The sequence below is a fragment of the Lampetra planeri genome, chromosome 25 (genome assembly GCF_965212315.1).
Source record: "Lampetra planeri chromosome 25, kcLamPlan1.2.h2, whole genome shotgun sequence".
NCBI lineage: Eukaryota > Metazoa > Chordata > Hyperoartia > Petromyzontiformes > Petromyzontidae > Lampetra > Lampetra planeri.
In genome coordinates, this window is record NC_136131.1 from 11,000,879 (window position 1) to 11,027,575 (window position 26,697).

Here is a 26,697-nt window from a genome sequence, read left to right on the forward strand (position 1 = left end):
TGATTCTATTAGCCACGAGGCAAGGGTAGCGTATCATTTGATTTATTCGGCCCTTCTCGACCATAACTAACAGCCCCCAGTTTACGGACGACCAAGCATATGAAACACTTACATTTGACGCTTGCTGGAAAGTGTATTAAGTAGCCTGGGCCATATTTCACGACTTTCATTGCCCGGTTCTGGTGAACTCAAAGAATAAACGCGGAACCCCCACTGCATGTAAGAAACGAAATGCGTTTTAAGGTCGCTCTTTTTTTACTTTAAAATGCTTATCCCAGAGCTTGTGCGAGCCGTTGAACATTTAAGCAAACGCTGGGAGAGAATTGCGTTACATACTTGTAAATTCGAGTGGCAGTGTGTCTGGGTAAAAATAAAAAAAAAATGACATGCACGGCCCTGGAATTGCTTGCTCACCCCACTCGCTGGAAGAATGGCCTCTACACGGGAGGGTATTTGGTCTACTCTTCCACACCGGCTAGAGAGGATTCGGAAGAAGAGTACCCACACTTTGCATCACCGCACACGACGTGCTGATCGGCGAACTCTGGTGAACCCATTTATTCTGCTGGGTGGTAAGCAGCGCGGGAGATGTAAGAAACCTCCACCCCGTTGTTTCAACTGCAACACCAGGATATGGCATCGAGGCAAATTGAACTGACCACCTCTGGGCTTGCAGGGCCCCGCGCAATAACCGTTACACCAAGGCAGCTCCGTACGTCCAAACTTGTGTAAACGATTCAACATTTCGGCAAAAAAAAGGAAAAAGATTGGCCAAAAAAATAAAGGAAAAGTACGACAAAGTAGGTTTTTATGTTTTTATTTGTTTTTATGTTAATTGATAAAAAAAAGCCCCTTTATGAACCAAGAAGATTTACACAGCTTAGATCCTTCAAACACAAACACAACTTGTGAAAAACAACTAGTGTATACACTCCAAAAAAGAACAGAACTCAGAAGAAAAGTTTCAAGGCCATCACATACATTGTATGTGAATGTAAAATAAAAATGAAAAACCGGCAATAAAGATACGATACAAAAAATACAAAAAAACAATAACAAAAATAATGACGGAAAACATAACGTATCACAGACGTATGGCAGTACGGTAGGCCGCAGTAGTCTACACTCTTGGCTGAATTTAACTTAGAAAACTAGATTTGGCAGCATAACAGGGACATTCTTAGGGGTCTGGCAAGGGTTTTAGGAACCAAAACTACTCATTACAAAAGTGCAAATAATTTCTTTGGAAGTTGTACATTTATCATGACAAAGAGAAGACTTTTTTTGTTTGTTTTTTGTTTTCATAGTGATGTTATAACTCCATTTTTCTTCGTAGATGTTCATGCCATGCTCACTGTGGAGACAGAAAACAAACAAACAAAACGTTAGCCGTCAAAAATAATTGTTTTCGGTTGAATGTACGCTGATCGACACCCACAAATTCCCCACTCAGGTTTAAAAAATGCATGTATGGTACATATGTTGAACTTCTCTCGCACCGTACGTCGCCAACCGCACTCATCGGAGGTGAGAGGAAAGTACAGTCTGTCCCCGCATGCGCAACCTCTCGCAACCGGTTGCTTGGAAGCGATGATGCAGTTGCAGGGCAACGGGTTGCGTGACCGATCTCTCAAGTTGTGGACCTGGGTTGGCTTAATTAAATTCAGCCCTGTACTGTGAAGGCAATGCCCCCCTCCCCGTATCGAACACATGTGTTAAGAGGTTTAAATTAACGCATTGAGATTGGTTGGGAAGACATGCAGTCGAGGCTTTCCAAGTGAAATTATTTCTGTGTAATGCCTCCCCCCCCCTAACAATAGCAGATAATTTTGGTATATTTCACGGATCAACCTGGTCGTTAAAATCAATGCACATACATACTCTTCGGTTTTTTCGGTAAAGTCACGTAGGTAAAAATAAATAATAAAAGTAAAAATAATAGAAATAATGATAGAAATAAAATTATAAATCACGACGCACTTGATACGGTAAATCTAGCTGTGACGGTCCCACCTGATGACGGAGACTTGTGTTGCCTCCGAAACGTCGTGATTTATAATTTTATTTCTATTATTATTTCTATTACTTTTACTTTTATCATTTACGTTTTACCTACGTGACTTTACCGAAAAAACCTAAGAGTATGAATCCTTGCAGTCACGAAAGCTTCACATCCAGAATGGACGTACACGTGGGCACTATTATGGTGGCGATTCTCTGGTCTACATGTGTGAGAAATGCACCGTAGAAATAACAGTAATGCGATAGTAATGACAATGTGACAACGCGATATTTCATACTGTTGCCCAAGACACATTTGAGTGTCGCGTGTTTGTTTAGCAGCAGTAAATATGTCTCGGGCAGTCCAATTAGTTTAATAAAAAAACTTAACTGCATAACACAGTCACCTTGGGACAAAACCATTAGCATAACTCATTAGATCACACTCGAGTAATAAGATTGATATGGTGCGGCTAACCAATTATGTTGCTTAATTCCCGACGATTTTGCATAGATGTCACTAAGCTGTGGCAAGAAGGAAAAAAAGGTGGTTGGCTCGAGGTATCGGGTTTCCCACAATCCCCAAGGCTGCACTTCGTACCGAACATTTCAGCACACATCTGCCGTGCCAAATGGTTTGAACACGACTCTAATAATGCCTGTTTGTCGGGTATTTTACGAATACTACACACAAGGTCCGAGCTCTCTGGCCCGGTTTTGCGTTGTGCTGCTGGGTGTTCGGCGTGCCGGTCGTTCAGTCCCTGAAGGAGCTTCCCGGGAACGTGGAGCGAAACGTCGGGCGTCGTGTTTGAATGACAGACGGCGCGGCACAACCGGGAAACGCAATTGGGAGAGCCTTGTGGCACGTCCGCGAAAACTCAGGCGGCAATAATAATAATAATCGTCGGTCTTCTGCCAAACGTTATTCCCAGGGAACGTTCTCTCCGGCATCATGACCAGAAACAAAGAATCCATTTGGAAATCTCACGAAGCTGCCCAATCCCATGAGTCCGTGAATGGCTGTGCAAGAGATGTTCACCAAACAGCTTCTGAAAAAACCTCCCAAGTGTGTGGGGTTTTTTTTTATGTACACACCCATATATTGGTTAACTTAAAACGTAGTAGGTTGGATCACAACGTATCGGTGTTAATTGCATGAGAGTACAAGCAATAGTTTAATTCTTAGAGCTAAAATATAGCCAAATTAAGTTAAAAACGTATTTGTCATGTACCTTTTTGGGGTGGGAGAGTGGGGGGCGGGGGAGATTGTTTTTTTTGCAGTTATTATTGGTGACCGGGCAGAGAACGTCAACCTGCTACGCTTGACAAACCGATCTAATTACAGGCGGCTGCCCCAGATAATCGACCACAGGTTCTCAGCGGTGCCGACTCAGCGTATCTGACCTCTCGGCCACCTGGCCACCTCGTGTCAGGTGATGTTTTTTTTTTCTTTACGTCTCAAAACTTTCATGGTTAAAAAAAAATGATGATGATGATCAAGAAAATGGGGAGATTGTGCTGCGCTGCTGCGTTGCTGCACCTCACCCCATTGGGAACCCGTTTATAGACAAATATTCGAATTCTTTCTAAGGTCTCTGGACCCCCCGCAAGAAACCAGTTATCTCCACCCACTCCACAATCCACACTTCAGCAGTTTATACATTGTATATACGTTTGCAGTTATGTGTGTCTGATTTCAAACCTTTAGTCCTGCAGAACTGAGCAAGTCAGGTGATAGGACAGTTAAATTGTTTGGCTTAGCATTATGTGTGTTTGTATGTTGAACTTATTAGGGTGCAATGGCTTGCTGCCCGCCTCCCCGTGATTCCATACACTATCGGAATTCAGGGCCTCAATTTAAGCACCAATTATTATCTTCTAAATATAAATATTGCAGTGAATGTCGCGGCTTCTAGTAGCTGGAATGGGGTCATGTTGGCTACGTACGGTGCGAAAGAAGTCCAACACACATACATGTGAACAACACGGGGCTCAAAACCATGGCTTCTTGGACACGCAATTCTCAATGCTATGCAGGTACCGTGAGGCTTCGGAATCAATGTTAACGATTATCTGGAAGGGATGATGACTGTGGTCGAGACTAATGATGCACTAACAGGCACAAACGGGAGCACACGCGAGAGGACGTCTAACACGGAGATGGAGCGATGAAACCACCTTGCGTGCCGGAGTAAGGTTGACCGTCGCATCTAGGGGATGCCTTCATGCAGCAGTGGATAGATCATGGATGTTCAAGCCCACTTGCTTTTAACAGTTTGACTGTGTTGCCTTTAACGTTTCGAATGCATGTGCTGCTCTTTCTGTCGCTCAGCGAAACTCAAAGCGTGGATCTATCCGTGCTTCTCTAATTCCTACTTTTTTCTTGGCAATGACGTTTCTTATCCATGTATCCTGGAAAAGTAGTACGCTCTATTTAAAAAAAAGAAATACCGTCTCTTCTCTAGGAGCATTGTGCACGTTACTTTTCATGATCAAGTTCGGCTTTGCAGAAAAATCACTCCGAAAAACCCACTCTCTCGAATGCCGTTGGCTGTTCGGAAACTATGCGCAAAATTAAACGTCGCTGCCGGCGAGATAACCTCGCTGTGAACGTCGCCTTCGCAGGATAGGGGCTTCGGCCCGAGCGGAGGCAGCGCAGGTGCAGGGGCTCGCTGGGTGAGACCTTTGTTTTGGTGGTGGGGGGAAAAAAAAAGCATTAGGGGCCTGTGTGGGTTCCTCCGAAACACTGACAGTGAGCTGAGCCTGTCTGTCAATAGGCACATTAAATATGGTTCCCAGGAATGTGTAGTGGCCAAATGCATATGCAGGTGCTTGGAAAGATACACAGTATTACTATTCCTACTCGCTACAGAAGACAGGTGGCTCAGGGGCAGAGCTAGAGGCTCACAATCTGAAGGTTGTGAGTGCAAATCCGGGGTTGGGTTGACTCAGCCTATCGGTCTTCCAGGGTCGATAAATGTGGTACCTCGTTGTGAGGAAGTCTACGGTGGTCATCTTCTCGATGGACTCGCCCCCAACGGTAGTAGAAACAGTGGAACTTCCAACACTCGCTCAGGGCTACGAGCGGGACACGAGCCATCCCTCGACTCTCGTTTGAAACAGGAAAGCCACTTTGGCTTTTGAACAGAAGACAGCATTTCTTTGAATGGCCACACTCGCTGCGTCTTGCGCGTATATAGTCGGGCACTGACAGCGGGCTAACGAAAACATGATACCAATCGGTGTTGTTTTTGTTATTTTATTTAATCGCACGACACGCCAGCGTCGACACTTTGGGGCATGGTGTCGAACTCGCGTCGCGATTGGTCGGAGGCAATAAACAGGATCGTTTGTCCTCCCCTTTTCTTATTTACATTTTTTGTTTTGTTTTATCAAAATATCAGCAGACGCGGCGCAGATAAAGCAATGCGGGCCTTCCTGTTATTTCCGGGCCCGAACGTTAATGTACAAAGTGTGTTGCTTTTCTTCTCACTTTACAGCATCGCTCTCTGTCAGGAATGAAACCTGTCGCGTTTGCCACGGGCCAGGCTCAGCCGCGTGCTGCCTGGCCCAGCGTTCTTTAATACGCGTTTTATAAACACCCGGACATTTTAAATGCACGTACTTCTTTCCCATGTAGCCAACCGTGCTAATCGGAGGCGCGCGGGGGGGACGGACAACAAACTCGACACCCAAAAAGCACAAAAAGCGAACTAAACACAGAAAACAAATGTGTTTCGGTTGCACGGCAACTTCGCTGCATGGAAACCCTTCGGATTGTGATAATTGGGTGTAAGGAATAAGAAACGGAGTTCGCATTGTGGATCCTATTCACGTAGCCGCAAAGTAACCATTGCCGTGTATCTGCGAGAAACCAATGAATGATTGAATGCGAGGGGCTGAAAAACTGGCTTAGTTTCCTCGTCAGCATGAGTAGCCAAAATGTAGACACATGAAATAACTGATGAAATGGAGGGGGTGGAACAATGCTTTGCTTCAAGAATTAATATAAATCCTGATGCTCACATTACAGGCATTGAATAGCGTGTGCAATAGGTGATACGTTTTTCCATTCGTACATATGTTCTATTTAATGACAAGCGACCCCCTGTAGGCACCTCGGGCTGCTGAGATGTACCACAATGATTTAAAAATAAAAAATCTATTCTTACATTTTGTGAAACAGTTTTTGTTAACTTCTTCCCACAATTTGTTCTTCCAAATGTGCTGTCGGCATCATGTCACGAAACGGAAGAACTGCGATGGGACATAATGCCGATCCCTGTGTTGTGGCTCAGAAATCTAAAGACTTCTCAAAGGGCTTCTGAAAAAATCCTTCGAGCCAAGAACCCACAACTTGGATCGAATCACGACCCTAAACGCAACAAAGCACCGTCTTTCGAATCGGTGGTGGATGGGTTCGAGAGAGGTGTGTGCCAAGGGGTGACTTGTCCCACCTCCTAGGAATGAGTGATTTTGGACTCTTGTTAAGAACTGCGAAAGGCAACCGTTGACGTGGCCCACCATTCCTCTACTGGCCCATGCCACATTGCGACATCGGGTAAAACCGAACATAATGATTCTGAGAAATTTGCAAATAAATAATAATAAATATCCATTGCATGATGGATAATTAGCATTAACTCAATATTTAATTTTGCTTGTGCTGGACAGGCTATGAGAAAATGGGTCGGTTTGTGGCATGAAGGGGAGTCGGCGTGCTAAGAGATAAAACAAAATACTTACAGAAAGAATTTGAACCAAATCTTCTGTCAGCCAAGCGCGCATGGCTGGAATAGCCTGTGTTTATAAAAAACAAAGAGAGAGATAATTTAGGGTTCATCGTGTTGACATTTCATCTTTATCTGCTCACGCTGTGTGCTGTACTTGGTCAATTAGGGCTTTTCAGCGTCACGTGTGCTATTTTAGCAAACGGTGGCAAAGCAGTTATGGCGCGGTCCTGTGAAACCGGCGACCCGAGTTTCATTCCCGCTCGTAGCTCAACTTGAGTGGGAGGTGATGTCAGAACTGGTCCTGCCTTCTCTCCCCTTCACCAAACCTGCGCTGACCAGCGTGGTGAAGTATGGCAATAAAACTCCCATGCCCGACATGGCATGGGATTGCTTTCATCCAGCATTCGGTTGATAAAAGGACAGATTTGTTTTTGTCCCAGTAAATTATCAGTGAAAACATGAACGTTATATCGGAAACTGGAAAGTAAATAAAAAGTTGCAGTCCTGAAATAACTTGTTTGAGCCACTGCTGCAACAAGGGCCTCCAATACGGGAAGCTCAAGAGGGTATTTGGCCTAATCTTCCACCCGGGCCAGACATCTTAGAAGACATACTCTTAGGTTTTTTTCGGTAAAGTCACGTAGGAAAAATTTAATAAATAAATAGAATAAATTAATAATATTAATAATGTATCACCTTGATACAGTAAATCTAGCTGTGACGGTCCCACCTGATGACGAAGACTCGTGTTGCCTCCGAAACGTCGTGATTAATAATTGTATTTCTATTATTTTATTTTTACTATTTTATTATTTATTTTTACCTACGTGACTTTACCGAAAAAACATAAGAGTATGAATCCTTGCAGTCACGAAAGCTTCAAATCTGAATCTTAGAAGACCTGAGTTCCCACACTTTACCGCAGACCAATAGACTTCACCCCAACGCACGCAAACTGCCGACTGTGCCGTACCCTTTGACACGGCTGGGTAATTTAGGATGCATACCCCATGTGCACCACGTTGGCGAGATGTTAACTACCTCGCCTGGTACACAGGAGGTCGTCGGTTCGATCCCGACCCTGACGCCTGCTGTATTTGGAGTTTGCGTGTTCTCCCCGTGTCGCGTGGATTTTTCTCTGGGTCCTCCGGTTTTTACATCTACATTTTTAGAATCCACATGCATTTAGAGTATCTGGCTGCTATAAATTTCCACGGGATAAGCCATTTTGCTGAGCTATCATTTGCGGCCAGGTTGCTTCTGACAAAGAGCTACGTAGCTCAGTGGGCCTTACTCGGTAAAATATAAAAATATATTAAACAAAAAAGTTTCAACTGTTGTATTGGGATATCGAACGGGCGACCTCTGGACCACAAGTCCAGTGTGCTGACCATCTCACCCACGCAGCACTAAACGGTGTGAACCTCGGCACCTCCGACCACACGCGCACGCACACGCTGGCCGGGCGTCCCTCACCTTCGTCCCTGCGCACGCCCAGACAGCCCTTCATCTCGGCGAGCGAGATGACCTTGTCGCTGTTGAGGTCGCAGTGCTCCACCAGCTTGCGCGAACACCGCCGCGGCTTGCCCTTGCGCTTGGCCAGGCGCTTGAGCGGCTTGTTCTCGCGACGGTCCACGCGCTCGTCCTCGTCCAGGTCCAGCGTGCCGAAGTACCAGTGCACCACGCGCTCCTCCAGCGTGTGGCTCGGGTTGGGCTCCGAGAACCTGCGTGCGTGCGTGCGCAAAAAAAAACAGAATCGTCGGCGTCTTTATTTTAATGCCGGAGGAATCCGGTGAGCCACCGAGCGCTTTATGGTTTCGTTTTCAGCACGGTCAGAAAGTCGCGGCAACAAATCCGTGGCACCGTAGCCGTAAGGTGAGAGCGCAGGTGGTGCAACTGCGCCGGGACCCATGGGCCCAGAGGGGCGCCACGCTACGAAGAGTTGGGGGATAATGGCAGGGTGAGGCCCCGTTCCGTTTGTCGCACATTGCATGACAGCCACTGCGCTTGTGTCCGTATATGTACGCTGCTCTTCCTGCGTGTCGCTGCTTCCGGAGATCACATTACAGCAATGGATTATTGAATCCATCTGTGTGGAAATTATAATGTTGTCCACACCGTATAAGTCTGTTTGTTTGGGTACTCTGATTGTCTCGAACGCAGAGTAAAACACTTATTCTTGTAATTGGCCAAACATTGAAATGCAACACTTGCCTGAAATAGAGTATTGAGGCTCAGTAAGGTTTTCCTGGTTAAATACATTGCATGATTATTTTTGTTATTATTTTTATGGTTTTAATTTGCCGCTATAATGGCTATCCATCAATCTCTCTTTACCTATGAGAGGTCGCCCCTTCTGCTTTGCCATTCCTATAGTCTAAAAAGACCTTGCTCCAGCTAGTCACGAGGCAGCTTCTTTGTTTACTTACACACAGATCAAGCGTGCATCTCACCTCTATTGTACATCATTGACATTCAATCGCTCTCCTTCATGCGTCGAGATGAACTCACATATATTTGTACATGTGATGTTCAAATGTTCTTGTTCCGTGGAATTCGCTCTTGACATTAAACTCTCTAGTATTTGTGTAGCATTTAAAGGTAATGTAGTATTTTGGGGTCAGCCGTGTATTTTATTTTTTAAACAAATACTCACGTACAATATGTCTGTGTCCTTATATACAAATTTCAGAGTGCAAATAGGCTAGCCTGCTTTCACGTTTATTATTAAATGATTTATTTCCAGGGATGTTACTTTATAATTAATTGACTATCTGTGTGTGTTTTACCCTGACCACCTTTGCAAGTGAGATGTTCAATCTCGAGTGGATGTTCCAAGCTAAATATTAAAAACAAAACATTAAGTTAATTTAATTGCTACGTAGTGCACAATGACCCAGTAATTCTATTACTAGAAGCAAGTCGGATCTATGCGTTACGGGTGACCTCTTTCTAAAAAAAAAAAACGTCACGTAGAGCGCCGTAATATTTGCGTCCCGTGTTTTTATTTCTAGGAGCTTCGCACGGTCACTTCTTGAGACCTGCTGACAAAACGCGGGGGCAGTGGCACAGCCCGGGGACAGCGCCATCGCCGTTTGCTGTGGAGGTTCGCGGCTCGAATCCAGCGGCTGCCCCGATTAATACTGCGGTGTGCAACAACCATGATAAAGTATGAAAAGTATGAATAGGTTTTACCCTTTCTGGCAGTAAAACAGGAGGTGTTACGATGTCCAAACACCGAATAAATACCTTTTGCAATGAATCAAGTCTGCATTAACCACACGAACTTGTGGTGAACATGCAAACAAACATGCTCTTATAATATATGTATTGTCATATCAGAGCAGATTTGATTCCTTGTCAAAGGTAGCTTTTTGGTGTTTGAACATCTTAACACCTGTTTTATTGCCAGAAACGGTATAACCTATTTTTATTTTTCATACTTTGATACATACAAAAAATGTCTCAACCATGATAAAAAATAAACGGAGAAATTGCATGGTGGCCTAGGTCAGCATGTAAACTAAACTAAACAATTTTTATTTTACCAGGTAAGGCCCACTGAGCTATATAGCTCTTTTTTTAGAAGCGACCTCGGCACAAATGATATCCCAATGAAGTGGCTTATCACGTGGAAATGTATTGCAGCCAAATACTTTAAACGCATGTTGATTATAAATGTGGAGGGAAGAAAACAGATGACCTGGAGAAAAATCCACGCGACCACGGGGAGAACATGCAAACCCCAAATATACATACTCTTTGGTTCTTTCGGTAAAGTCACGTAGGTATAAAATAAATTACCTAGTCACGAAAGCTTAAATTAAACTACAGCTGTCAAGGTTGGGATCGAACCCACGACCTCCTGTATATCAGGCAAGGTAGTTAACATCACGGCACCACGGTGCCCCATAAAAATCACACGATGCACCACCTGCTTCACAGTGGACGTTAAAGATCCCCTGACTCATTCCCAAGAGTAGGCCATTTTGTTCCGATGTCATCGTCCATATTTTCCAAATTAGAAAGTTGCACCGCAAAAATTACTCAATTGGGATGATACTCAGTGGCAATCACCCCACCCCCCTCTCACTGACATACTAACGTTCCCAGGTCACTCGTGCAAAATTAGGCTATCCTGATCTCTTGAGATCACAGCCGGTTAAACAACATACATTGTGTGTGCTTGAGGCTCAGTATCATTCAATAAAATACCTGCACCTCCTAGCTCATGCTGGGAGAGTGGGATATAGTGAAGTGCAAATCCCTCAGCGCTGGACTCCCACACAGTGCTGTTGTCAAGATGGCATCAAACCTCGAGCAGCCTCTCGTCTGATTTCCGGTGAGAACGCGTGGTGATTGCTAAGCTCCGTATTTAATTGTCCAAGTCCACCGTGTATTCATACTTGTGCTGCTATTTAGACCAGAATGTCATTCCCTTTGCTGCACCATTTCAAAGACCACTCCCAACTTTTCAAATCTAAAGGCCAATTTATCCATGTACCGTTTTATTGTGTAAATGTTACATTGAATCTGCATCCACGATAATTTCGCTTATATGTACGTACGCTGAACTTCTTTCGCAGTGCACGTAGTCAACTGCGCTAATTGGAGGTGCTTGTGTAAGTGAATAAAGAATGTATGTGCTTCCGGCCATTTAATATTAAACTTAATATGTGCATTATTATCTATTATCCTGTTTTTCAAGTACAGAATGTAGATATATTCAAACGATATGAATTGTTATCTGCTGCTGTATGATGGTCTCCCCACACTGTATCGGCCATGGGGGGTTGTTTGATCATACTTATAAAGGGTGATGGATGGCCTAAGACCGGTTTGGATATGACTTGCCACTGATGTTAACCATGGCTGGAATTCAAACTCAGATCCCTGGGTCTGTTGTGCATTGCCCTAATCACATTGTCCATATATACTCTCACATTTTTACGTGATATAACACCAAATGGAAAGTGCGTTTTACTTTTGGCTAAACCTTCCACGTAACATTTTCTCTGCTGTACATTTGCCAAACGTCTGTAACTGCCAAACCTGAGCTCTCCACAATTGTCGTCAGCTGCATTTACATTCCTGCATAATTCATTTAGCCAGTTTATAAGGAGAAATGAAATGTACATTTTAAATTAATCACATTGAATTCCCGAATAAACAAACCTCGCTTTGGAAACAAAGGCATTTAATGCACGAATTTGTATAATTTAAAATAATTGTACCTATTTATCAATGTCGTTCAGTGTAAAATGGGGCCATTAAAGCGTGTAACAACCATACAAATTCCCTCGCACCCAGGTGATACTTAGCATGGGTTCGCCTCTAACATTAAGCCCAAGATTAATTGTCACATTTTTTAAAATTTCTCTCTCTCCCCTACATTGTTTTACTGCATAACGAGCCGCCAGTCTGTCGGGGTTAGAAACGTGGCCGTGCAGTTTTATTTTTTTGCCACATCTTCTTCACGGAATAGTTGCAAGGGTCGGGCTTTGTACTAACTCTGAAATTTAGGAGATCTTAATTATTCGCTCTGAAAGTCAGGTACACGTACACAGCCCTTTTCTCAATCCACTACTGAAGGAGAACCTCCCCATTTGCGGGTGGAATGAGGAGGGTCGTCTTTGTACCAACGCATTAACATGCTGGCTAGGACGGTGCTGTTGAAGGTGGCAAGCTTAGATGAGGGAACGCGGAAGTATAGTACAACAAGGGATTTTGCTGGACTGCCCACCACATAGCACAGGCCTGCAGCAGCCTATAACAACCAGGCATGCATGATGGTGACCCATGCAAGCATTTTGCAGACTCGAATCTGCTTCTCTTCTGAGATCTGACGAGGCTATGCACATGCCAGGTGATTTGGTTATATTCCCGAAAGTATAAGCCAAGGATAATTAATTTTACTTTATGAACTCTAGCAATGAAAATGAAACCAGTGGGTTTGTAATAGCAGTCGTAAAGTAGCCTTCGCAGTTTATACATTTTATTGCATTCTCTAAGCAAGCACTAACGTCCTTACCTGCCCGCTGTTTTCGAGTTGATGGCATTAACCATGTCCGTGGTGAGAGCATCCAAGAGACTTGTCACGAACTCATTCTTCTTTACTCCTGGGCATCCTGCAATCGTGGTCAGCATGACAATGCGTCAGCGTAATTGTTACAATAACGAAGGTGCGAGATTGTTTCAACACTTAAAAACAAACAATTAGATATCCGTTCAATAAGCTTTACCCGTAATTTGCTGCCAGATCACGGATGCATTCAGATGGGAAATGGCGGTGCCTTTGCATGGGTGCGCACGAGGAAGGACGGCGAGCAGTTTGAGGGTTTTTTTTTTACTAAAGAATAAAGATGCACTGTGGTAACAGCTATAAATCGTGGAGATTTTTTACAAATAGGTTAAACTTCTGCAATAGGGACGTGAGAATTGGTTGTAGGCCTGTGAATGCTTCAAATCCAACCAACATTTATCATATTAAGAGGCTGATTTTGAATGATAAATGAGTAGGAATGAAGCACACACAAGCGGACATAGGTATAGGTGTTGGGAGAGTTCATTCAATAATCCCTTGACAAGTGGAATAAAAAAAACACATGCCCTTGGGGTGCCTAATATGTTAACAGGAGACCACAAAGCCAACACAATGTCTGTTTATTGTGCCTTACTGACCATATTCTGATATGAAGGTCATCAACCTTTTTTTTAATTTACCCTTTACATCCATCAGAAAACATTGCCATAATTAATTTAGCTGTTACCACAAAACAGTTTCGTTCTTCCATCATTTGTCAATGTCAGAAGATGAAACATTTGAAGAAACCGCTCTTTGCTTTTCCAATGTGCAGTCATGCAAGGGCGCCGCCATCTTGATTGCATATGTCTGCCACCTGGTGGCAATTTTTGAAAGCAAAATAATGCACGTACAGGATATCCCACCCACAGTTGCAATTTACTCAAATTGCACTGCGAATCGTTACCGAATCAAATACACTAGTGTAATGGTTAATTTGTAAAGAAATGCAGCAACAAATGGGCCTTCTATTCAGCGTTTACCAGCGATATTTGTTTAGGATAGGCGAACACTGCACCAGTTTTGACTTCACTGAGGCTCATCAGCAGCATGTGTCCTGGATAGGTTGATATTATGGGCGAGAGTGACTTGCAAATGGTCCACCCATAGCAATGCCATCTTCAGAACACTCAACATTATTACCATTTCTGAGCCACATAAATCTCACTGTAGAAATGGGCACAATATATATATTTTAATTGCTGGACTTCTGCTACCTCCTACGATCCCTGCGACCTTGTTCCTTTCCACGCGGGACTGATATTTGGAATATCCTTTGGTCCTGTCACGTATGTAAATGCTTGCTGGGTTATTTTCTCAGCTCAGCGTTTGTAAACAGTCGAAATTCATCGGTGAGCACCTATGTAAAGAAATGACAATACGATTATAAACGTACATGCCAAGCCGCTTGGTGTCAATCCACTTCTGGATGAGGGCCTCCCCACGGCAAGTTGGTTATGGGGCAGTGGTGGGGGAGGGGGGTTGTTTGACAATATTTCATCACGATGGTCAGTGCAAGTTGGTGAAGGAGGTTGTGGGGGAGGACCTGGGACAGGTTGAGATATCGCTCACCACCGATGTTAGCCACGGTCTGCTCGATTCACGGCGCAGTGCGTTAACCGCTGAGCCACCGCTCCACTGCGCAATATATGATTACGGCTCGCAAATATCAAGTGCATTTTGATTAAGTGGACGTGAATGGTTATTAAATTAATATCCTCCCACAAGGCCCACTTTGGTGACGAAATGCATTGTTCGCCCACTATATCCATTCACCTTAAGCATTGTCTCCAGCTTTTATGTCCCATCCTATTAGCAATGCTTGTGTAGGTCCCAAGGCTTTATTCAAACACTCGGGTCGGGTCTGCTGCTTTACAAATCGTCTAACAAAGCGCAGGCAACTCAGTCATGGCGCACGAGCATCCCAGGAGTGAAACAAATCATTTGGACCATTTATACAAATGCATGGAGCCTCCATTCCTTCATGTTCACGCTCTGTTAAGGCTGGACAAGTCTACCATGACCATATGCAGTGGCGCGTCAAGATTGTTACTAAAATTACGGCAGGCCAGCGTGCTTAACCTCTCCAAAGTGTTACATTTCAGACTTGTGAAAAAAAACAAAGTATGACATTATTAAATAATATAACGCACATATATTAAATTGTTTGCAATGGCGTTCAAAAGATAAAGGTGCGGCAATGCAATTGCATTTTCGCGCCACTGCTGTCGGTAGGGAGTTTTAAAGAGCAGCTTTAAAGGATATTTGGCCTACTTTTCCACACTGGCCAGACACCTTGGAAGTGGTGGAGTACCCACAATTCACCCCGCCGCACTCGACTTGCCGGGAGATTATGTTGAGCAAGCGAATTCTTTGTCTATGAGCGTATAGACACTCATGAATGTAACTGGCCGGGCACAAGGAATGTGGTGGAGCACACAACGACAAAGATCCCCCGTATAGCCTCAAAATACTGCTGCGCAAGTGCTGTTGGCGAGCGCCTATGAAGGTCGGCACGGCACACGACGGGGTGGGTGGTCAGCACCACGCCAGACCGCCTTTGTCTCTGCAAGCGGCGATGTTTACACACCGCACCAGGTACTCATTTGAGGCTGAGTCGACCCTAGAGGAGGTCCAGGAACGGTTCATATAATCGTCACTCGTGTTGACCTTGAGCAGAAAATCGAACTCTGGTCGCCGGGTTCGTAGCGTTACTCGCTCACCGCTACAATACCCCAACACAAGACACTGACACACACACCTTTCACACTCAAAGACCACTTTCAGCAACTTAATTAATGGACGGTTACCGGAATCACATTTGCATATGCGTGTGCACGCTGATGAGCGCGCTCGCGCACGTGCTAATAGTGTTTTTGCGGTGTGTGTGTGTGCTCGTGTGTGTGCGTGTGAGTGTGTGTGTGCGTGTGCGCGCGTGTGTGTGAGTGTGTGTGTGCGTGTGTGTGTGTGAGTGTGTGTACGCGTGTGTATGTGTGTGCGTGAGCGCGCGTGTGAGCGCGTGTGTGTGCTGCGTGTGCGTGTGTGTGTGCGCGTGTGCGTGCGCACGCGCACACGCGCACAAAAAAGCGCCCGGTAATTGCATTGCTGCCATCGCTCGCGCCTGATAATTGCCCCACGTGTCAGCATCCGTTCTCGAACGAAGACGCTCGCGTCAAACGCGCACGGGCTTTCTTGTGGATTTACAACGGGGCCCAAACTTAACGAGCGGAGGTACACGTGGCGATTCTCGCGCGCAATTTGCTCGAATTCGACAAGCGTCACTGCGCGTCGCTAAGAACGCGCACGGAGTTGCGTAAGCCGCCCCCTCTTTACGTGGGGGCCTCGATCGTTTGGTTCGCCGAAATGAAGCTTTTGGTTTCGCGCAATTGCACCAAACCAAACCCGCCGACGCTGAGTTCGAGTCCGTGTCCCGGCTAACATCAGTGGCGAGTGACATCTGAACAGAACCCCCCCCACCCACCCCGTCTTCACCAGCCCGCACTGCTCAAGCAACCCTTGTGACGGCAAAACATTAGGATACCTTCATCCAGCAGTGGATCGATAAAGGCTCGGCGCAATACCCATCACAACATTGCATATCCCACTTGGGTTTACGTTGTTGTTGATGTTATTGTTGTTGTTATTTCGTGAAGTAACAGGATTTTGGGCAGTGGCTTTTCTATCTTGTCGTAAAAAACAACAACCTCAACGGATATTCTCAATCCGGCAGCGGATGAAAGGCCGCGTCACATCGTTGTGTGTCTGTTATCGAAGCGAAAATTGTTAAAAAAACAAAACCGCTGCTTGTAGGAAGACTCGACTGACATCTGCGTGCAGACACAGCCGGCGAAACGCTTAAATCGCATCGAGGCGGCGCGCATTTAAACGATCGTTTAAGCAGCCACCGCTCTCAATGTCGTTCTGTGACTCAACGCTTCGTCTGGCCGCGCAAAAAAACGTCGGCCAACTAATTTCGGTTGACACAACGACAAAAAATGTTGCTCTCGACTTCTTTCTCCCCAGACCCTCCCCTCCCCACCCCGAGAAGAACGCACTCGCCAAACCCACTCGTACTCCAACACACACGCGCGCACACATAAACTAAACACGTCTCAACTTGAGCTTTAATTGAAACATCATGCGCCCTCCCTGCCTGCACAATGAGAAGCCTTTCGCGAGAGATCAGCCGGGGGTACACATTCGTGCGGTCCACACTTTTACACACAAGACAGAGACAACGATCCCCCGTGGAGCCTTAACATACTTTTGTGTGAAGTGGGGGCTAGCGCTGTTAGCGAGCACCTATAAAGGCCGGCACGGCACACGAGGCGGTGTATGGCCAACACCACGCCCGGGCTGCCTTTGTCTCCCTAGTGGCGATGTTTACACATCGCACCAGGAACAGATTTGAGGCTGAGTCGACCTAGGGGAGGCCCAGGACCGGTTCAGATAATCGTCACTGTTGGTGGCCGTGAGCGGGAGCGGGAATCGAACCCGGGTCGCCAGGTTCGTAGCGCAGCTTAGTGCTAACCGCTACACTACCGCAATTCACCACCACGGTAGCAAAGTGAAGGCGACGCTGTGTGAATATAACACGCAACGCACCCTCACACGCGCGTGGACGCACGAGATCGCATGAGCACAAGCACAATGGGCAGTTCGGACGCACGCACACTCACACCCATTCGTTTAGCCTCACTCACACACGGCTCACGCCACTAATCTCTTGCACAGCTGGGCAAACCAAAAGCAATTTGTCATGGTTTCGCTGTTAAATGGAATCCTAGCGTGTAGGCCATTTTACATCATCTCTATCCATCCCAGCCGCGTTGACACTTGGTACAAATTGCATTAGTTCTTCTATATTCCAATATGTTGCGCATGACCATCGCTAATTCGAGAAGATTATTACTTAACTCGTCTCCCTCGTCATTCGATGTGCTCGCGAGAGAACGAATGCGGTGGAAGAAATCGATTTGTTTGTTTGAGCACGGTTTAATTTTTTATTTTAAACACTGCAATTGCAAATGTTTTACAGCGTTACTCAAAGATAGTTTTTTTTTCATGCAAACTAGCTTGTAATGTTTAAAACTACAGCGGTTTTCAGTTGTTTATTCGGTTATGTTTTTTTTTTTGCAGGAGGTGCTAGTCCAAGACCGCCTTTATTATCTATCGAGAAAGGACGGAGTGTGCACAGCTGATGAACTATTACAACGAGCCTGCAATTAGGACCTCTCACTGTTTACTGCTGAACAAAATGAGAACGTTCGGCTCATGGCAGCTGCGCATGAGCAGAAGACAGATACCCCGAGTGGACTATAACCCTCTTGCAATAATTCAGCTGGCATAGCAGGCAGGACAAACACAATAAAATAAAACAGAGAGCCGGTAAAGTGGAGAGAGAGAGAGAGATCAGAATTGTGAGGTCAATTATTTATGGAGCCCTAACACACAGCTTTAGAGTGCGTCTCCTCTCAGGGTTGAGCCAGAAAACCTCTGGGAGTAGAAAACGGGCAGATGTTTTGCCACGCCGCACCGTAAACGCTCACAGCAGGGTGCGATTGACGACTGTTGCGAACAAGACCTGCGCTGAGGTGCCACACTTGCCGTGCCATCCCCGTTGTTGCATTCTGGCCAAAGCGACGATCCCGCAAGCGTCCAGTTTCCACTGCGGCGCGACTCGTTAAACGGCACGGATCTAAGTGGCGGTTGTTTTTAAATTCGCGCGTTGTTTTAGTTTTGAGCGGTCTAAGGGAAAAAAAAAACCTCTTTCTTGGAGAAACGATTGTAAGACCCGATTTCAATGTTTACCAATGCATTATGGGACTCGCTATTTACATACACTCTGTCACGATTTGATTGTTCGTGATATGATGAAAATGAAAACAGTTTGTTACCCGCGCAAGCTGAACGAAGTGAACGTTTACGTTGCGAATAAGTCGTTGGCTCTGGCGGAGTTGGGCTTTCAAGCGTGGCTCGCTGGAAATCGCGAGCGACGCGCGCTTCTGTGCGAGCCAATCCTTTTTAAGTATTCATATTCTTAGGTTTTTTCGGTAAAGTCACGTAGGTAAAAACATTAAAATTAATTAAAGTAAAATAAAATAAAAATCACGACGTTTCGGAGGCAACACAAGCTTCCGTCTTCAGGTGGAACCGTCAGTAAATGGTACAGCTGTCGTGGCTGTGACGGTTCCACCTGAAGACGGAAGCTTGTGTTGCCTCCGAAACGTCGTGATTTTTATTTTATTTTACTTTTATTAATTTTAATGTTTTTACCTACGTGACTTTACCGAAAAAACCTAAGAATATGAATCCTTGCAGTCACGAAAGCTTCAAATCTAAGATCCTTTTTAGGCTCAACCCAGGACACGGGAGCGACAGGGAGCACACGTGCGAGTGCGGCCTGAGTCACTTTTTATCGTCTCCGAGTCGAGATGCATCTTCTGCTTGATTTGAGTCAGCCGCCCATGAAAAATGGTGAAAGAGCTGCTGGTTCAGAGCCAATTACCACAGTGGGCCTGCGCATCACCGCATGTGACAACATGCTCTCTGAGACGCGGTTGCTCATTGTTTCCCGTAGCCTAATTTATTCTTGTTTAACTATTCAGGTGAAACGGTTTCAGTCATTGCTTCCAATGGACGTTGATTATTTGACAACTGCTTAACCCGCTAGTTTTGTGTGAACATTTTACCATTTTTTTCTTTTTGACAAACCATAACTTAAAACGAATATTTGCAGCCCTTTATCAATCCACTGCTGAATGAAGGTCTTCCCCATGCAATGACTGTGATGGGGTATTGTTTGCTCGGAGTTTACCGCACTGATTAGTTTGGCTTGGTGAAGGGCAGGGGGGGGGGGCGGTGAACCCGAACATAATCCTGCACCACTCGCCGCTGATGCTCACCATGACTGGGAGGGAATTGAACTCAGGTCGCCGGGTCCACAGCACAGCGCACTGCTGGCAACTACGCCGCTGCTCCACCGCCAAACACCAGTCAGTTCGCCAACAATACAAGTATTCGCTTTCGTTAGCTCTAGTTTTTCTCTAGTTTGGTATTTAATTCACTGGGGAGCTGCAGACACAGCAGTTAGCGCGCCGTGCAATGAACGCACTGACCTGCGTTTGACTCCCAGCCACGGGAAACATCGGCGGAGAGTCATATCTGATATGATCCTGGCCTCTCCAAATCACCAACACGCACTGACTCTGCGTGGCACAGCGTGGCCATACTATCCACAAGACAAATACGCACAGGGAGGCTTTCCATCCAGCAGTGGATTGACAAAGGGCAGTAAATTATGATTATATCGTTTTTTTGTTCATTAAATCTGCACTGAGAAGGCATTCTTCGCTGCAAAACTCTATGAAAGGTTAACATTTGGCATACGCAAGAGCTAATTGAAACCTTGTAAAAATGTCATGCCACGTGTGGTATCTAATTTATAGTTTGGAATACTTCAAAGCCCGCATGAACTGTGTGTTTTTGCTGAAATAATTAAAATACAAACGGCGTGTATAAAAATAACAAAAAAAGGTTTCTCCTCAATGAACGCTTATCAAGAGGCATTCCAAGCAAGGCGAAACGTGAATCCAGCTCAAAATTTCGCCTTCCGATTTTAAATATTTACGCAAAACATTTTTAAAATGCATTTTTTTCTTCTGGAAACGAAATTGTTGTCTTCGAGTTGAAACAGAACACGCGAAGCTGGTGCGCGCGCGGCGTCTCAGCAACTAAAACCCGACGTTGAGCACCGATCCCCTGTCCGGTAATCAATTGTCGCAATTATTAACAAGCCCGATATTTGATATGTACGCAGGGAACGTACACAATCATAGATAGACAGATAAATAGATGACATTCCACATCTGGGCAGGCAATAAGGTTAGGTTAGGGCTCCTGATGACAGCTGTTAACCCTTGGGATCCCCAGCACAGCTGTAACAACACTCACGCATGCAGTCCCCGCCTGGGGATGGCAGGCGGATTTACGGTCACCCTCTGACCCATGACCTACGGGGTCCTTTGAGGACAGGCTGAACGGCTGGGAGAAAATGTCTCCGCCACACACTTGTTGTACGCTTTGTGCCTCGGCTCCCCTGAAGTTTGACCCTGCCACCCGCCGGCTCCCCCCACACCCACCCCACGATTTCCAACCCCCCAACCTCTTGCACCCTCACACGCACACGCACGCTCAACTCCTCCACCCCCAGGGTCCCATCAACTCAACCACCGCATCGGCAACGAAACCCCCCGTCCGCCTCGTGTCGCCTGAACAGACTGTTGGGGCAAGTGCTGTTAGCGAGCACCTATAAAGGTCGGCACGGCGCACGGGGGGGTGGTTGGCCAGCACCATGCCCGGCCGCCTTTTGTCTCCCCAGTGACGATGATTATACATCGCACCAGGTACTCATTTGAGGCTGAGTCGACCTAGGTGAGGGGCCCGGGACCAGTTCAGATAATCATCACCGGTGTTGGCCGTGAACAGGAATCGAACTCGGCTCGCTAGCTCCGTAGCGCAGCGCGCTAAGCGCTACGCTACTGCTCCCACCCACCACGAAGACAGAGATCCCCCGTATAGCCTTAACACACTGTTGGGGCAAGTGCTGTTAGCGAGCACCTCCCAACCACCACACACACACGCACGCGCGCGCCCCACTTTTCATCTCTGTATGGATAGCGGGAGTGGAGGCGAGGGGGAAAGGTCACCGCATTGCAAATCACATGTGGCATCTGATTTTGATGCGTACATACCGACATGATTTAATTGTGTGTGTGTGTGGACGGGGTCCCGCGCCGCTTTCTGATGCGCGTTACAACATGTGTCAGTAATAGACCTCAGTGAACCGCAAAGATGTGGAGCGCTGCTCCGTGCTTAGGTAATGAGTTGCATTCATGGGAACATTACGGCATCGTTTGGTCTCAAATTCCACTTTTGTTGCTCCATAAATGGAAGAGAGCTCGCTTGGAAATGGCGATGCCAGACTTTCACGAAGTTATCAATTGTGCTATCGGCGTCATGGCGTGAGAGAGAAAGGGGTGTTGTTGCGTGCCACTGTTGCAGTAGTGAGCATTGCCCCTCCTCTCTGTGTTCGAGAATGCCCCAGGAAAACGACACTACAGAACTGCTGCTGAATTCGCTTTTTAACCGACGCTCAGGGCACAGCGTGCACATGCCCTGCGGAGAGCGCTTGCCACAAGTCAATGAATAATCATCAGAGCTGAAATCATCTCCGTTAAGTGAGAACTATAATTTAAAACGATGGTATTGTTAAATTTCGATTTAAAGCTTTCGTGACTGCAGGGATTCATCTTCTTGGTTCTTTCGGTAAAATCACGTAGAAGGGAAATAATAAAATAATAAAAATAAAACATAATAAAATACAATTCTCACGACGTTTCGGCCACAGCGTCGGACACTGTCTTCCCGACAGACCTGTTCTTCACCTGAAGACGGCTGCTTGCGTTGTGGCCGAAACGTCGTGAGAATTTTTGTATTATGTTTTATTTTTATTATTTTATTATTTCCCTTCTATGTGACTTTACCGAAAGAACCAAGAAGATGGTATTGTTTTGTTGTCGCGTGAGAAGTCACTGCTGGAGCATGCTGAGACCACCATCAGCTGACTCCACTTGAGAATCTGGTTTCATCACAAGGCGGTGGCTTAAACCGGGACTCAAACCCGGACGTCCAGTTGCGCCCCGGCTCCTTTATCCGAACACCGCCTTGGCAGCATGCGGTGCACCTCGACTTACAGGCGCCCGCGTTTTCCCCAGCGTCTCCGGCATTATCGCCGCCTCTCGTGTCGCGCGTTACGCACGCGCGCTAAGTGGAAAGCCGCTCGCAAAGCCGGGGGGGCCGGGGCGCGGTGGGGGAGCGGGCGGCTTTGGTCTCACGGCCGCCGGGGAAGGAAAGTTGGGAGAGTTAGTCAGCAGTCAGCTGCCAGCTCGAAACGCGGACGGACCCCGTGGCCCCAGGGGTCACCGCAGCTTCTTGGGGTGGCTTCTCAGCCGCCTCGGGGGGGGGGGGGGGTGGGGGGGGGGTAGTAGGCGCGCTCGCCCCAACTGCTCACCCCGACCGGCTCGCCCCGACCGCTCACCCCGGACCGCTCGCCCCGACCGCTCACCCCGACCCGCTCACCCCGTCAAAGTCTCGCTGCTTTGCCTGGCGGAGCTGCAGACAGCGCCCTGGCACGGGGCCAAGGCGAGGGCCTTGGCGCTGACAACGTGGCGAGCGCATTGTGACATCTCGCTCCAGATCTCCGAGGAAGCGTGGCACGAACACCCTTAAAACACCGGTTGAGAGAGTAAAGCGTATCCGTGTGGTGGTTGGGTACAGCACCTGTACCAACAAAGACAAAGATGTCCCGTGTAGCCTTAACAGACTGTTGGGGCAAGTGCTGTTAGCGAGCACCTAAGAAGGCCGGCACGGCACACGAGGGGGTGGGTGGCCAACACCACGCCCGAACGCCTTTGTCTCCCTGGTGGCGATGTTTACACATCGCACCGGGTATTCATTTGAGGCTGAGTCGACCTAGGGAAAGAGGCCCAGGAACGGTGCAGATAATCGTCACTGATATTGGCCGTGAACGGGAATCGAACCCGGGTCATAGGTTCGTAGCGCAGCGCGCTAACCGCTCCACTACAGCTCCCACCTGTGCCAACACACACACACGCACGCACGGGCGGGTGACGCACGTATCCTGCTACTTTAATATTTATTTCCCATGGCAGGTTTGTTTTTACCCCCCCTCTCTCTCTCCTGTGTTAAAGCTTTAAACAGCGGCGGGCTGAGTTGCACGACAAACACCTGACCTGAGACACGACCACTTGGAAGACGTTCGCAAATATGCAACGCGCAAATACGCTCACTTTGCAACGGTTTCTATTAAAGTAAACAAATGTTCAATGTCGGTGCAAATGTTTCCGGACGTTTCCCGACGCTACGGGAGCTGGGATGTCACAACCCGCCTCGCTGAGACCATCTTTTGGGGAAGTTCTTGAGCCGTGTGAAGACGAAGGGAGTTTTGTCTCCAAATCTCCGGTGCATTGGTTTTGAGCGAGAAGTGTCTGGGAGCGTGGTCTCTCGTCTCAGTGTGTGGAGTCGAGGTCTAGTCTCGGTGATTTCCCACTCAAACACGTGTGGGGTGATGCTGATTTCCTCTTCACAGTGCTTAGCCATTTGCGGAAATTCCACATTCTCATGGCAGAAGTGAGACGACTACTGTGCCAGGCTAATACTCTGGATATTTGGTAAAACATACCGCACTGTATATGTATACTAGATTATCCAAAGATATTTCATTGACATGTTTACACTGTTCTTCAAAGGATACTGACGGAGAACAATTTAAAATGAGCATGAAGCCAGTTACGTACACTTGTGCAAGATGTGCGCATGTTGTTCAACCAATTACAGTCATTATTTGCATGATTCAGAAAAGTACGCATTCAATATCAGGCTAATTTAAAATAATAACAATATTACTTTCAGTTGTATTATCACTGAGACTAAAGGAAGCAGACAATCAGTAGGCAGAGACACAGTTTAAAAGAAAGCTGTTAGTTTCATTTAACCGGTTCTATTATTTACAATCATAAGAAAGGAATTTTGGACTGTCATTAGAAACTTCATAAATTGTTACCAGAGCATAATCGTTTGCAGGAATGTAAAAAAAAAGTGCTCGCAACACAGAAAGGAAAGCTAAACTACTCCCTTGGAGGTCTCCACACTTGTGCTGCAGTGTGTAGCACTCCTAACTACTTTCGGATTGCACGATGTCCGATGTTTCACGCCACGTGCTGGAAGCCTCTTGAGGAAACTGTACCCAACAGCCCATCGGCAAGATCAAGTTACCATTATTTATTTAGCGTGTGGCGATCCGACAGAACAGGGTACCCACTGACACTGCTGGCACAACATCGTTGTGGTGAAAGACAAGCGAGATATAGCGCAACGAAAGTTGTGTGCTCACCTGACAATCGGAGTTCGTGCTCTGTCACGTGGCGGTGGCTGTGGCTTGCTCTCTGAACCATTGGCACAGATATCGAATTGTACAGCCGGTGCAACGGGACAGGGTCCCGCAGGTTTGTAATGAGGGAGGTAACGGGACAGAGGGCCCAATTCAATACCTGGCACCAGGAGCCTAACCATGCCAACCACACAGCGCCACCGCCCTGAACCTTAGATTTAGTCTGTGATGAATACCTTTTAGTGCAAAAGTTAAAGTAACGTTAACTTTTGTTGAACTTAGGTGAGAGCTGGAGAGGCCATGAATGTCTAATTTGCAAGAGTGAACTGGACTTGGGTGAGTATATCGTGTTGTTACCCAGGTTACTGAAACTTGTTGTAATTAGGTTATCCGTGTCTTTGTGCAAAGACTATTAAAAATAACTAAATGCTGATAATTATTTTTTTAGGGTGGGGGGGGGTGGGAGAAATAATGAGCAACAATCTCGGGATATTTGTCAGAATCCAGCAATTACAGTGATTCACTGAAACTCCATGGACCCCACCACCATGCATTGCAATGTAAAGTATCACACACGTCAAAGATTACATCAAATCGCGAGTTACGAGTGTGAACACAAAAAATATAATTTGACGGTGCATGGGAAGTAATTTACGCGCCGTGGATTTTTGAACCAGCCGCATAATAAATATCGGTACTTTATAGCCGTGCCGTGAGCGGCAAAAAAAATAACATCAAAAGTTACAAATTTACAACAAAGAAATCGACTACAAGCCCGTATACTCAACGTCCTTCTGCCCTTCAAGAAAGGGTCACCTGGGTTAAGCACTGAAAAAAAATCCTTCACTTTTTTTGTGCCAAAGTGTCAAGTTTTACATCTCTGGGGGCTTTCACTGTTCAAGCCCCCCCCCTTTCCCCAGTTTGACATGCGCCTAAACCCAGCTGTCGTACTTCTAAGTTTCCTATGCCCCAAGGAAGGTCAACTCTACAGCAAGAGAGCAAATTGCCGGTTGACAGCTGACCCAAAAATAAGCGCCGTTTCTTTACTTGCAAAATCATCCCACGCTGCCGCCTCCCCCGACTCCCGTTCCAAAGTCGCCAACCCTCAACGGCAACTTTTGTTCACTTGAACAAGAAGCTCCCTCGATGAGAGATCGACGGCTGTGAACGGTTTTCCCGAAACCTTTGTGTCGTGAAAAATGTACAAACTGACAACGTGGAGAGACTGTTTTTTGTTGTTGTTGTTGTTGTGTCTATAATCTGCGCTTCATGTTTACGTGCTAACGGTTCTCCTAGCTCGCTCGCATGGACGGTCAACTCTCGATCAACCGGAGTAATGTGAGGGAGGGGTAGTGGACCGGGTTAGGGAAAGCAAGCCACGTGTAAATGAAACGCATTTTTATTGTGCATCGATGTCGAATGCGGGTGAAGGAGATGCAGAATGTGCACCAACTCTCTGTTTCCCTCCTTAGAGTAGTGGATGCTTAGTCAATGACCCTCTTGAGCGAGGAGCTGCTAACAATTTAAAGAGTGCATGCGTTCATATAAAAACACCCAGGAATGTCCTTAACGCTCGTGACGTCACTCCACATCTACCAGCCCCCCTAATTAATATTCATGAGTAGGTGACGTCCTCCAAATGGACACACCCCCACCCCTCCTCATTAATAATCATGAGCAGGTGACGTCACTCCACATGGGGGGAGCGAGGCGCCTCCTCCCCCCTCCTCAGCGTCAACTCACAACCCTCACTACAAAGGCAGAACCCTCACGTCACGCGATCTCTGTAACGCTACTGAGACATCGAAGTAAAAAGGACGTCACGATGAACAAGGGATTATAACTTAAAATGAAATAAGTCTGTGTCACCGCGCCCTTACAAACTGCACACGAATTGATGCAATGAATAT

The 26,697-nt window shown here is 46.5% G+C and overlaps 1 protein-coding gene across 12 annotated transcripts in view; it reads right to left on the reverse strand.

Annotated features, from left to right (window-relative positions):
• Window positions 1-801: 801 nt before the first annotated feature.
• SMOC1 (SPARC related modular calcium binding 1) overlaps window positions 802-26,697 on the reverse strand; it is a 55,226-nt gene continuing 29,330 nt past the window's right edge. For 3 of the 12 annotated variants that reach the window (XM_078606287.1, XM_078606289.1, XM_078606288.1), the window contains exons 10-14: window positions 12,766-12,862; window positions 8,211-8,458; window positions 6,748-6,801; window positions 4,602-4,684; window positions 802-1,354 (exon numbers count right to left, since the gene is read on the reverse strand). In XM_078606287.1, the coding sequence (XP_078462413.1) occupies window positions 1,352-1,354; window positions 4,602-4,684; window positions 6,748-6,801; window positions 8,211-8,458; window positions 12,766-12,862 (485 nt within the window). In that variant the 3' untranslated portion in view covers window positions 802-1,351. Of the gene's footprint in view, window positions 1,355-4,601; window positions 4,685-6,747; window positions 6,802-8,210; window positions 8,459-12,765; window positions 12,863-26,697 lie in introns of those variants that run through there. The other 9 variants (XM_078606292.1, XM_078606293.1, XM_078606294.1 and 6 more) reach the window with 7 other exon arrangements.